The 13,775-nt window shown below is 44.6% G+C and overlaps 3 protein-coding genes across 3 annotated transcripts in view; 2 read left to right on the top strand and 1 right to left on the bottom strand.

Annotated features, from left to right (window-relative positions):
• The first annotated feature begins 1,930 nt into the window (after positions 1 to 1,930).
• SARC_06066 (hypothetical protein) lies at positions 1,931 to 7,626 on the top strand. The gene is made up of 4 exons (XM_014300037.1): positions 1,931 to 2,086; positions 2,603 to 6,538; positions 6,701 to 6,933; positions 7,119 to 7,626. Exons 1-4 carry the CDS (start codon positions 2,014 to 2,016, stop codon positions 7,173 to 7,175), a joined length of 4,299 nt encoding a protein of 1,432 aa, XP_014155512.1. The 5' UTR covers positions 1,931 to 2,013; the 3' UTR covers positions 7,176 to 7,626.
• A 511-nt stretch (positions 7,627 to 8,137) lies between these two features.
• Positions 8,138 to 12,935, bottom strand: SARC_06067 (hypothetical protein). The gene is made up of 6 exons (XM_014300038.1): positions 12,496 to 12,935; positions 11,406 to 11,587; positions 10,556 to 10,630; positions 10,182 to 10,323; positions 9,391 to 9,603; positions 8,138 to 8,886 (listed from the first exon to the last, which is right to left on the bottom strand). Exons 1-6 carry the CDS (start codon positions 12,880 to 12,882, stop codon positions 8,686 to 8,688), a joined length of 1,200 nt encoding a protein of 399 aa, XP_014155513.1. The 5' UTR covers positions 12,883 to 12,935; the 3' UTR covers positions 8,138 to 8,685.
• Positions 12,936 to 13,615: 680 nt separating this feature from the next.
• Positions 13,616 to 13,775, top strand: part of SARC_06068 (hypothetical protein) — a 7,702-nt gene continuing 7,542 nt past the window's right edge. The window contains exon 1 of the mRNA XM_014300039.1: positions 13,616 to 13,729. Within this exon, the coding sequence (XP_014155514.1) occupies positions 13,686 to 13,729 (44 nt within the window). The 5' untranslated portion in view covers positions 13,616 to 13,685. The remainder of the gene's footprint in view (positions 13,730 to 13,775) is intronic.

The following is a 13,775-nucleotide window of genomic DNA, read 5'->3' on the forward strand; positions in this document are numbered from 1 at the left end:
TATGTATGTTTATATATATGGGGTTTTATGTAGTTTGAGATTTGTACGTCAGTGGATGAATAAGTTGTGAAGAAGTATATCCGTACTTTTTAGCTATCATTCGTGTCTTTAAACTTACATATTTGTACATATACAGACATTTTTTTCTATAACCATCATTGTTCCTTTCTTCCTGTTATATTATACAGTAGAATTAAGCGATGCTAGCATTTAAAGAACAAGTAATCCTACCGAGCCCTGGTGCGTTCGCCGTTACTATATTAATGCATCTTTGCTACAATCCCAGTAACTCTTTTTAACTTCAATATTTCGCTGCAATATTTTGTCAATACTCGGTTGATACGAACCACTGATGAATCAGTGATGAACAGCCGTGGGAGAAATTTCAGCTTAGTTGTCTCCATTACTGAGGAGTACTGTTCTCGACTATTGAGGATCACTGTTTATGATATTAGGGTAAGCAAGTTTGTAAGAGTGTGCGGAAAAACGTTATTCACACGATAAAAAAAAGGTTTTGGCGGGAGATTTTACGCCTCTGCATTAGTATCTTTACCTTTGTGGAATAAACAGAGGTAAAAAATTATGTAAATATTTACCATAGCCTTCTAAAATCAATACACAGAGGTAAATAAATATGTATTTACCATAGCCTATTGAAATCAAACAAGGCTATGTATGTATTTACATACATACGTAAATCAATTGGCATATCGATAGTTATGTTGATCACTGACACACGGGGAGTCACGAACTCACGAGTCACGAACTCACGAGTCACGAACTCACGACTAACGAGTGTCACACTGTCACCACTGTCGAATTTACACATAATCCAAGCACGACAGGAAAGAACAGTAAATATTTTATTTGTACAATGTACATTGTACAATTGTAAATGCAAAAATAAATAAATATCTCTTTCAGAATTCAGACTGCCGGTCTTCCCGGACTTTTAGAGATCAATATTTTTTGTATAGTGTTTCTATTTCTAAACCAAAAAATCATTAACTAGTGGAAGTCAGAACTGCCGATTGCCGAGTGCCGACTCCGAAAGTGACATTGCCATTTTATACATAGCCTACTAAATTATACAGCCACTGCTGTCTTTATTTCAAAAGCGAGTGAATCTGAGACTCTGAGGGAGGGTCAAAAGTCAACGACTCACCGCCCACCGGTCAACCGTCCAATATTTATTTACATACGTATGTATGATAGTTAAAACATAGTTACAAACACACGCGATCTACATAAAAACATTGAATTAAACGTCCCGCGGACTTGTCTGTCAGCCCTATTTTTTTCTTTTCTAGAGGGTCAGGATGAAACACGGGAAGCTTGTCCAATGAATATACCAGGTTCTTATCGTTGACATCAGTCTGTTTTTATTAATAGTTTTATGATTTTTTATCTGAAATCGGTATGAATCATAATTCATTTTACCCAATGAAACCTTTATGTATTGTAGAAATGACATTTGATAGGTTGACCAGATTCGCGCACACCCATATAATCTTATTTTACAACATTTATACCATTGTTGGCGTGTCAAATACTGTTTATGAGCCAGCCATGATTGAGCGAGCTGGAACTAAGTGAGTGACGATGTGAAAATCTTCAAAGGGGGGCAACCACCTGTTTTACCTGACGATATACTCAACATAATAAAACTTAGCCTCTTTCTAGCGTATATACCACTTTATACTACAATTGATCGATCACTCACCCCTTCTCTTCAGTTTTACAGCATGACTAGAGTGATCTGAGATTTTATCCCACTTCCAGATTATAAACATGCGAGGTGGAAATAGTGCATTTTGACTTGCCCATCATATTACAACCACTTGGAACCTCTATGGCTAGCACACAATTTATCTCCTATAAAAGCAGTTATCACGTCGTTTGTAGTTTTTTATATACCAAACAACCCGGACACATGCAAACCTATTTTACTTGAGTCTAGATATCGTAATAGTAAGGAATAGATTCCAGTACTGTGTACTGAACGTGAGCAAGATGCTCATTTACCTAAAATCATCAGCCGCTGTGGCACTCGTTCTTGTATCCACAGCCCTTCTACCCACAACTCGTAAGTTATTAATGTTCTGTTTCGGTGATCAATACGAGTATATATGCGATACTTGCACACTTGGCCCATGTATTTTTCTTGGTGTCAATAAGAGCTTGCTCGGTGAATCAAATATCGTCTGCGGCACGCATTCATAAGCCCCAAGCCATTTATAATATTGATCATACGTGTGTGAACATCTCTACCGGTATTTGCATTGATGTGGATGTATCAAGTTTGAAAGTACTGGAGAGCTGATGTTTCGATTTAGGAATAGATTGACTTGTTGCGACATCGAATTATCAAATCAAAGCGGCGGTTATAGTGCGCATCTCCGCTGATGTCTACAATGTGGTTTTAAGAATGAAAATCGCATAAAAAACACAATAAACCCCGTTCTAGGATCAGTGAACAGTGCTCGTAATAGTTATATTCCCAAACCAACTAGACATTGATGCACCCTGGCTCTGATTCGATCATATAGAACACCTCAGCTCGAGTTCAATCATAATAAATGATATTTTCAAACATCAACAGGTGCTGGTGGTCTTGGTGGTGTTGCCGCGGGCGACTCAAACTGTGTGAGCAGAATAATTAATTTCGAGAATGCCGAGGATACCCTCGATTGCAGTAATGCTGATAACAAAAAGATACCGAGCTCGTACGGAGATGAGATTGGAATCACATTTCGAATCACAGATCACGAGCACGGAAGTCTCACGCTTGATGGTGAAACCCTCCGCCCACAATTTGAGCGAAGTGGCAGTCAAAAAGGAGACGGTCAAAGCGGCTTTTGGGGAAACGCAAAAGGTTCTCATGATTCACTTGTGGATAGTGCCGAATCCATGGACAAGTATTTCTTGAGAACATATGCACTAGGTAGTGATGCCCTCAATAATGTGTTTGGTTACGTCCCTAGTCTATTTATTAGCTACACGGGTGATGGTACAACATCGGCTAGCGGTGAGATATATGACATTGACGGTAATGGGTATGCTGAGGGCCACGATTCCGCTCGACTTGAAGAATGGACTATGATCGCATACGATTCAGATATGAGAGAGCTTGGTCGCGTAGTTTCACCACGTGGAACCGTTGAAACAATCAGAAGCCAACATTCCACCAGAGTAGACGCCATGGGCAACTCTCTAAGAATAGATAAGTCAGGTCAAGTGTCGTACGATTCTACCAACTGGTACTGGGCCATCAACGCCAACAATGCTGTTATGTTCCCAGAGTGGCCGAATTGTGGTAGCACAAAGTGTGCAGTCAACTACATTGAGATCAGATACACCGGTGTATACCCAGCTGACAGGCCCTCATCCGTGGCTTTGGCTTTTGACAATTTTGCTGCATTTGCTTGTCTTGAGCACGAGCTTGAAATGCCCGAGCCCGAGGAATGGAGTGAGTGGAGTAAGTGGGACTCATGCGATGTACAGGATCTCGAGCGCTGTGGGCAAGAAGGCTATCAGCGCAGCACACGAACCAAGAACTTGGCTGACAATGAAGCGGCTGAGGAGTTGCAAAGCCGCAAGTGCGGCAACTGGGAGCCTTGTCCCCCATGCGGTCACGGCGAGTTCGGAGAATGGTCCGAATGTGAGTTTGAAACTTGTGGTTCGCTTGGTATCAAGACCCGCACCAAAGTTTCACTTCCCATAACGAACTACTGTATTCCCCCCGCTCCCATCACTGAAGAGGGTACATGTCAGGCCAGCACCTGCTGCCACTTGCCCATCGACTTCGAAGACGCCATCAAGGACAACTCACCGGTGGCGATTGACCGATATTTGCAGGACAAATACATCAGCTTCCGCTCCATCACAACCGACTGTGATGTCTCCGATAAAGCAGGTATTGATAGCGGTGCATGCGATGTGATAGCGCCAGGTGGCGCAGTCAGCCAGCCTCAGTTCGAGGCTTCGGCTCTGCAAGGCAATGACGGACGTTCTGGCTTCGTTGGCAGTGCATCCAAAGGCCGCGATGCGGTTGTAGATGCGTCTGTACCGCTGGACAACTGGTTCTTGCGCACATACGACCTGGGCAGTAAAACTTGGGACACGCAGGTTGGTTTCGTACCCACACTCCTCATATCATACAACACCTACACACTTGCTGCCTCCGGACACATCTACGACATCGATGGCAGTTCGTGGGACTCGTCCAAGTCGAGCACCCGCCAGGAACAATGGCGCATTACAGCCTGGGGTTACAAGGACGGTGAATACGTCGCGCTCAAGACCATTGACTCACCCCGAGGCAACAGTAACGCACTACGCTCATACCACGCAACGGCAAAGGATGCAGTAGGCAACCCACTGCGCATGAAAGTCAGAGGCGGTCGCGAGATTGTCTCATACGACTCCGCCAACTGGGAGTGGAAGTTTAACGCGGCAACGGATGAGGCTTGGCCCCAGTGCGAGGGAGACGTACCATGTGCAGTGAGTGACATCACCATCGCATTCATCGGACAGTTTCCTGAAGGCAGACCCACCTCTGTAGGCCTGGCATTCGATAACTTCGATGCCTTCGGCTGCAGCGATCCCGAGGCACCCACTCCACCGGAGCCTCCGGTGCCCTGTCAGATGATTGAGTTCACCAACGGCACAGAGTGTAGCACAACCGCATGCGGCACAGAAGGCACATACACCGACGCCCGCGAGTTGATCCGCGAGAACAACTGCTTCGCCCCTCACAATGTTCAGCTCACACGCCAGGGCAGCATCTGCCTCAACGATCCCTGCGAGTGCACGTACACCGAGTTCGACGAAGGGGTGTGCAGTGTCAACAAGGATGAGGACGGCTGTGGTGCTATCGGTGTATATATCAAATACCGCGAGGTCAAGTACCCCGGAAGCTGCCCCTACTTGGAGGACGAGACTGTGCCTGGTGCAGAGATGGAGCTCAGACGCAAGGAGAAGCTCGAGCAGATCACTACCGATGCATGCAGTGCCGAGCTATGCCCGTGCGATATAATGCCATTCGAAGGCGAATTCGAGTGCAGCGTGGTCGAGTGCGGCCTGACTGGCAGCTTGACTCGCACCACAGGCTATGAGAAGAACACGAGCTGCCTGGCAAACGATACCTTGTACGAGGAGTACCACGGAGTTCCCCCAGTGTTTGTCGAGGTTTCCCTTGAGACCTGCTTCACGCCCTGCAACTGCACGGCGGGTGAGTGGTCTGACCCTGTGTGCAGCACCGAAGAGACTACCTGCGGCAGTGTGGGTGTGTGGTATCAGACTCGCCTAGCGAATCCGGATGATGAGGATTGTATTGAGGACCATGTATCTACCTACAGAGAGGTGGAAAACATGGATGAAGTGGCCGAGTACAACGAGAAGTACGGTAGCTGTAGCGCTGCTCCCTGCTGCAAGCTGACCGAGTACTCTGAGCCAGAATGCAGCGCCACGGAATGCGGAATTACCAGCAACCCAAACAAGGGCACGCTCACGTCTACGCGCAAAATCGACACGTCGGTTGAGGGATGCATCAACGGTGACAACATCAACGCAGAGATCGAGTTCACGCAGACCCACGGCGAGTGTACCGCCCCGACATGCGACTGTGTGCCCAGTGAATGGTCCAATTGGGTGTGCTCAGCGGACGAGCTTGACTGTGGCAACACAGGCACTACCAGCCGCCAGCGTACCTACACCAACATTGACGAGTGCAAAATGCCTGAGGGTGCCCTAGCCAAATACATCGCAATTGGCGAGGACAACCGAGCCGAAGAGACTGTCCCTGGACCTGCATGTGCCACCGCTGACTGCTGTGCCTACTCTCCATGGGTAGAGACTTGCGAGGCAGCTACTTGCGGCGAACCTGGACGTCTGGTCAAGAGACGTACCTTTGACCAAGGAGGCAATAATGACTGTGCTATCCCTGATAACGTTGAAGAGGAATTGGTCGAGACTGGCGGTTCATGTGACCTGCGCATGGGTGACTGGACTGCCTGGTCCGAGTGCGAGTGCGGGCAAGAGAGCGAGCGATTTGCCTGCTACGACCCCGAGGCTTTGGGAGGCCGACGACGCCAGTCGGAGGGTGGTCTACAGCCATTCCCTGAGAGCAGACAGACACGCATGTGCTGCGAATGCACTGTAGGCACATGGAGTGAGTTGGCGGAGGTTAGTGCGTGCGACCAAGTCAAAGCCAGTGACTCGGAGAGTTCTACTCTGGTGATCGCATGCTCGCGCGCAGATGATACATCCGTCACCTTCACCGTAGGTGCCGAGTCAAGCACCACTGTGACAGAGCAGCCTCCAGCTAATGCCCAGGAAACCCTAGCCGAGCTCGATGAGCTGCTGTCGAGCCCAGATTTGACTGTTGAGGAACGCGAGCAAGCGGAAGCTCAGCGCAACACATTGAGGGCTGGAGTCCAGTGCTCGACCAAATGCAGCGACCTGGGCACCCAGGAGTGTACCGAAGATGGCCTGGCCCCTATCAACTACGCTCGCGAACGTGGTGTCGTTGATATCGGTATGGATATGTATTCTACTACGGATGTTTTTTGATACTTGCACACCGGCATATGCACAGGCACACGCACCAAACAACCAAATACTATATCACTTTCATATATGCAGCCACGTACGCACTAGCTCATTACTTGTGTGCTTCTTTCTCCTCTCCCTCGCGCAGTTGGTGAACCGCAATGCCCTGCGCTCAAGGAAGCGTGCCTGTGCCCATGTGAAGCTACTGGCGACGACAATACAGCCCTTATTGCTGGCTTGGCTTCGGCCGGTGCTGCGGTGCTTCTCGCAGCCGCAGGAGCTGTCATGTACTTCACAAACAGTGCAGGTGCCGCTCAAGCGACTGCCAACAGCGGAGACATGTTTAACGACCTGCAGAACCAGCACAACCCCATGTTCGAGGTATGTAGTATCTGGCGCAAGCGCAAAATGGTTCACTGCTATTGGGTTATGTTGTGTTTGGTGTTGTGTGTGGACTGGGAAATCATTCGATAAACACATTCGATAGTTATTGTCTCCCTATTGATTATCAACGATAAACACATGCCACATATCACTGACAAGGTTTGTATTCTTTTCACCTGCAGAACCCTACAAATGTCTTCTACAACGAGAACTACGCTCCCGGCGTCGCCCAGGCTTGAACTGTTACCATTGGAACGTGAACTACCGGTGTTAGTTCATACCCATCATATATAATAAGGAGAAAATAAGGAGAACGGGGATACATAATAAGAACGAGGATATAAGGATGGTGTGGCGGTGCACTTGCTACTACTAGTATGGACCCTGTGGGCTCACCTTGTAGCGGCATGCATTCTCATGCATACCTGAATGGTATACATTCACACATTCACACAAGATATATGGATACGTACGCCTGTAATACACACTTACGCAACCATCGTGTGGATATTGCCCGAAAGTGCATCGGTGAGAAAAGGAATTTGCCCCGCTCAGTGTTTCTGTGAAACACTCAGCAAGGTAGACCTGGCCTCCCGCTGAACGTAACCATGCTTGTAAAATAGAGAATATAACAAAACAATCATTACTTGGATAATGCGCATTTGACTTTGTACTTACTCCACAGTATACCACAGTCGATTTAAAAGTTCAATTTAATACTAAACTTTTAAACCGACTAATTTGATGCTAGGGTTATTTTCAGACCAACCTTGGCAGGATAGACAAATATTTGCTATTTCAATACAATATCACATTCAACATCAGAGCTAAAATGACAAGCATACCGAGAATTAACCCAAGTTGCAAAGGTAATTTGTGGTTCGCTTCCGAACAATGGTTCAAATACTACCACATTGTGATCCGTAATTGGAATAGCACAATTATAAATTTTAACACATGAATTCAATGACCAACACCACTCAACAAACTGAATTGTGTAGTTGCCAGTTGATATACTCGTCAATAATTGCTTATTGGGTTAGTTGGTAATGGTGATGTTGAAGGTCACGCGTGGCGATGAGACGTGTCGGTAACTCGATGGTGACTGCGCTGGCGATGCGTGATGTTCAGATGATATAATTTAGTTTAGTATTAGCTTGGTATATAAGTTTTACGTTCAGTATCGCGATCTTTTATATATCTTTGCATACCTTTATTGAAATAAAAATTCCTGTATGATTTTGGGATAGTCGTGAGCAGCGTAATCATACACGGCTTGCAGCAAATTGAATAATTAACAACTAAGCGTACAGGTGCCAAAGTATCCATTGTGTGTTTCCCATTTTTGAGATGCTTTCCGAGCATACCTCACTTCCTTCCTACCTTTGATTGAGGCATACTATCGGCTTATCTTGATCATCGACAGCCCTCGACAGTTGTGAATCCCCCGCCCCGCCATACCAATTCACCGGCATTATCAAGCGAATTATCAACATAGCATCACCAGGATCGTCACAGACAACTCAGATCAAATTGCTTATTAAGTAATCACTTCACATTGCCCCTCGAAGTATTTAATTCGCGACCAAATGGTTGGCATCGGCCCACAGTCGCAACTGGTATCACCGGATGACCGAAGCTTGCACACGCGGGCAACACTATGTATGGCACCGGAGTGGCGTATGTACTGTAGTAAACGGCCTAGCTACATATTCAGTGTATGCCTACTGAGGAAATCCCAAGGTTTGCTTAAGCGTCATCGGCGTCCTCCATCCCCTCAGCGCCATCACCATCTAAATCTTCATCGACGATATCTTCGAGTGCAGACTCGGCTGGCACTTCATCGTCAGCATCTGCCCTATCAACACTATCTTCCATTTCATTGGCTTCATGTTCTTTATCTTCATTAGCTGCAGTACCCTCCGCAGTCGATGCGTCACCTGCTTCGGCCTGTACCAATATTATTGCGTGTGTTGGAAACGGGAAGCATAGAAAACAGGCAGGATTAAGCAGGCAACGAATACGCGTGGGGCTGGAGCATGGATACTTCCGCGTGTTCGTCTGAATGGAGTCTTTCGTAAAACAAAAAAAATTGCACACAAATCCGTTGAATAAACTTGGTACAGTTTCAAGTAAAAATAAAGGCGCTTTATACACATATTTGCACATACTAATTTGTTCCGTGAAACGAGTCATCCCAGTAGACAGTTCCCCGACAAGATACACAAGCAGATACACATACAGAAGATACACTGACACATAATACGAAACAGATACACTGACACAAAATACGAAACAGATACACTGACACAAAATATGAAACAGATACAATGACACATAATACGAATCAGATACACTGACACAGAGACGATATAGATACACCAACACAGTACTACTGACACACTGACACATAATAATACGACACAACAACCAACTTTGTACACTAGCACATACCCCAACAAGCTCTCCGTCATCATCATCATCCTCACCGCGGCCGCTATCACTGCCACTACGTCTACGAGCACGTTTGCCGTTTCCGCTCTCACTCTCTCCTCTAGCACGTTTCCTGTCTGTGTTTGATTTTGAGCCTGCACGTGTACCCCCTGCAAGACCTCCACCGGGCCCAGCGTTGAGAATGTTCTGTGATCCTCCATGGTATTGTGCGTACTGTGATAAAGTATATGATATTGGTTCGATATTGGTTAGGTATGTGACAGGTGTGTGTAATGGTTTAATATGAGACATGAGGGATGTTCAGCGAACGTCTGTGGCATTGTGCGTACTGAGATGTGGTATTTTACAATGGATTCGAAGCCCTTTCCCAAGTATATGTAATACAGCAACGAACGTCTCTAAGAACACACATGCATGGATAGCCCGCCGAAAAGAATAAGTGGTCGCGAAATTGTCATATTCCTAGCAGAATACCTATCCTATTACTGATACCAGCACATACAGGTAGTACCATATACCAGTAATTGTGTTCATATGTGTGTGAAGCAGTGATTGCACGAATATATATGTGTAAATCAGTAACCGTACTCATTTAAGTGTAAATCAGTAACTGCACTGGGAAGATACAAATTTATAGGCGGGGGAGATCCAAAACCTACCCCTCCGCCCTAAAGATATAGATACATTTTCACTAAACTTATATAAATTTATATCTGTACGTATGTTGCATGAACACGCACGTGCACGTTCATCTACCTATGTATACACATTCATCAACTCTTGCTACCTACCTCCCTGGCCTGCGGTTGACCACCGCCGCCGTAACCACCGCGGCCACTGTCGAAGTCGTCTCTGTAGTCGTCTCTCACCTGCCCGCCTGATTTACCTCGTCCGTACTGCCTACCTTCCACAAACCCAGCATCCCAATCACATCTAAAAATAGAACGTGGCGGACCAATGAGAACACGTTTCTTAAAATAAAACACATGGCGATACGGGAAGGGATCGCAACTGCAAAACTCACATCTGCCGACTCGAGTATATGTAGTTGTGTATGACGATGAAAGCAAATGCACCGAATTTCACAAGCTTTCTCTTGCCTTGGTACCTAATTACACCACACCCTGCCTGGCCTCGTCTCACGCACAGTGCACATATCACATACCTAATAATTCGATCGTCTAATTTTGTTCCGGATATGAATTTGATACAATCTGCTGCATCCTCTCTCGTGTAGTATCTGTTCAGTGCGGAAATTCGAGAGAATTAGTCCATCAAGGTGGCAAATTCGTTCGAATAGGTGATTTAAATGAATAGAAAATCCTATATTCGAGGGTTTCGCAAGCAAGCTAGCCTCATTTGCAGTCTTCATGCATCTAATTGCACCCCAGGGATATATCTAGATCCACCAGAGCAACGCGATAGTAAATAACAATGCACAGGAATACGAAGGCAACTACTACTCCGTTCGGCTACAGTCATGTCGTCATACCTATTATGTATTAAAGACTACGCCACAAAGTAAACGCATACAGCGGCAGCAATGCAGAATGAGGAACAAAGTTTTAAAATGATGAGGCTAATCCCACATATCAGTGCAGAAGACATTAATGACAAGAAAAAAGGCAGAAACTGGGGAAATACATTTGAGCAGCCCTCAGCTCGTGTATAGGGCCGTGATAGCTGCCTTCACCCGGGTGCCTATCAGTGCTTGGAACGGTCTACATACAAGATATCCAGCTAGAATTGAATCTGGTTCAACGCAAGCAGAGCTGCAAACTTGGGACTCACTCTCGAATACACTACAGGCGGGCACAGAACTTATATTTACATCAAATCACTAATGATGTGCATGCATATTAACTCACACATACTCGAGTAGGCCAAACACTATGGGCGGTACAAAGCTTGAATAAATACACTCAATTCAGCGGAAACAATATGAGAGGAGGAGCAAAACTCAAATACATACACCCAAATCCAAACCACGTGGATGCATGTTCACACATACATACTCGATAAAGCAAAATCCACACGGCGTCTTCTTGAACCTATCTAAGCCCATAATGATGCGCTTGACTTCGCCCACCTTCGAGAACAACTCGTATACCTGCTCCTCCGTTGTATAGAACGACAAGTTACCCACGTAGAGTGTGCACGCCTCAAGAAGCTTCTGTTCTAGCTCTTTCGAGGACCCCTATGATATTGATTTGATAAGGCGGGGACACGAGATTGTTTAGCTATTCAGGAACTAACTTCCAAGTAAGGATGTGAATCTGCTACCTTCACATACCGAGATATTGTGAGAAAGTACAAATGGAAGAGTGAAGGCATAATTACATGAATAAGAACACACGTAAATACTTATAAACTCAACACTGCGTCTACAAAACGATAAACACTTACGAACGACAATCAAAACACACAGACCTATATACAGACACACATAGATCACTACAATAAAAAACACAGAAACACATACACGCATTTGTACGTAAGTATACACACAACAAACTGAAGGCGCTAATACGCACATAAGGTAAAAACATACTAAAAAACAAGCATACTGAAATACAAGCATACGTCTATATATATATATATATATACATGTGTGTGCGCGTAGTCTACATATAATAAAATGTAGAGTAACTATACATTAAGACATGTATAAATATATATATTTATGGATATATATATATATATATATTTACAGACATATATATATATGCGTATATATATATATATATATATATATATCTATATATATGTATATGTATACATAAATATATATATATATATATATATGTGTGTGTGTGTGCTTATTATTGTGTATGTGTGTGCTTATTATTGTGTATGTGTGTATATGGACATACATACATATACATTTACATATACATACAAATGTAAATATATACATATATATATATATATATATATATGTGTGTGTGTGTGTATAGCGACGCATACAGAGCATTACATACTGGTACACGCGGTCATATATATTTGTATTGTTTGACACACTGATTGGCATACTCGCAACTGTAAATATAACGCTTATTATCAGTATATGCGCGAAATGAAACTTGAACATGGCATTATTCTTACCGCATGTCGCTGATCTCGATAGTCCGACTGTAAATGCAGGGCCTTGACCACACTAACTCTATACAACGGGTAAGGGTCCTCTTTCACTTTCTTCCTATTAGATCTCCCGGGCGATCTGCTTCTACTGCGGCTTCTGGAATAGGATCGACTCCTGCTAATCCTAGACCGACTTCTAGACCTACTTCTGGACCTATTTGGCCCGCCACGTGACCTTGACCTACTACGCGACATAATACGGCCCCCTCTTCCATTGGGAGAAAACGAGCGTGATCTTGATTTCGAAAAACTACGTCTGTGCGCGCCGGAATATCGTGACCGACGCATAGGTGAACGTGACCGTGGCGAGCGTGACCGGTAAGACCGGGACCGAGATCGTGAATCCCGCATGGTGTGCGATGTTTGTTGAATGTTGTATATTGTATATTGTATATTGTATATTGTATATTGTATATTGTATATTGTATATTGTATGTTGTATGTACGTACCCTATGTATTTTGGTGTATACGTTGCGTTTGTTTAACGTGTGTTTACACGTATATAATTATGTATATCACCTCCGACTCCGAGTGTATTTCAGAAGTCATACATGGTGGGAACTAAATAGTATTTTTTTTGTAGAAAATATAGCAAAAAGGTTTTATGGCTGTAGTCAGTAGTGTCCAGTGACTGTGGGTCTGTGGCTAGCGGTAAAATTCGCTCAGTCGTGGAATAAATATATGAACCGGGGCCATTATTGGGCCTAGAAATCTAAAGGTTGTACTCTCTGTAAATACACCTAGTTTTTCCACCGGTATATCAAAAACTCTCGTCAGCAGGACGTCCAGGGCAAGGTCGACAGCGGGCAGGTCACAGGGGATTCGGCGAACACAAAGAGGCAATCGATGATGACTCATCCCACAACCGGCAACAGCTCAACCGCAAACCGTAATCGAAGAAATATCACAAAAACGAGTTTTGATTGACAAAGAATATCGCAACAACGAGGTTTCATTGGTCGAAACAGTACTGAGCGAAAAATTAGGTACACTTCATCATCACAAATATAGTACTTTTGCTATACAAATAACTGTATTTAGGTATTTAAATTCATACCTCCGCCGCTATTAATGCAAATTGTATGTGTACTTACTTTGCGCTTGCGTGTAGAATTAATCACAAATATAACACACATATAGACACTTAGCGAGTATGGGCGAGTCTAGTATGCGTCAACGAAAAGCTGGCAAGCAAGCGTATGTGAACGATTTAACGATACACTAAATAACTTGCGTAAAATAT

This window comes from Sphaeroforma arctica (assembly GCF_001186125.1).
Source record: "Sphaeroforma arctica JP610 unplaced genomic scaffold supercont1.419, whole genome shotgun sequence".
Lineage (NCBI taxonomy): Eukaryota > Ichthyosporea > Ichthyophonida > Sphaeroforma > Sphaeroforma arctica.

Coding starts and splice junctions, on each gene's coding strand:
- SARC_06066 (XM_014300037.1), top strand. CDS start 2,014: ATGCTCATTTACCTAAAATCATCAGCCGCTGTGGCACTCGTTCTTGTA. Junction 2,087..2,602: donor AGCCCTTCTACCCACAACTC/GTAAGTTATTAA, acceptor AAACATCAACAG/GTGCTGGTGGTCTTGGTGGT. Junction 6,539..6,700: donor ACGTGGTGTCGTTGATATCG/GTATGGATATGT, acceptor TCCCTCGCGCAG/TTGGTGAACCGCAATGCCCT.
- SARC_06067 (XM_014300038.1), bottom strand. CDS start 12,882: ATGCGGGATTCACGATCTCGGTCCCGGTCTTACCGGTCACGCTCGCCA. Junction 10,324..10,555: donor TTAGACGATCGAATTATTAG/GTATGTGATATG, acceptor TTCTATTTTTAG/ATGTGATTGGGATGCTGGGT. Junction 8,887..9,390: donor ATGACGGAGAGCTTGTTGGG/GTATGTGCTAGT, acceptor ATATTGGTACAG/GCCGAAGCAGGTGACGCATC.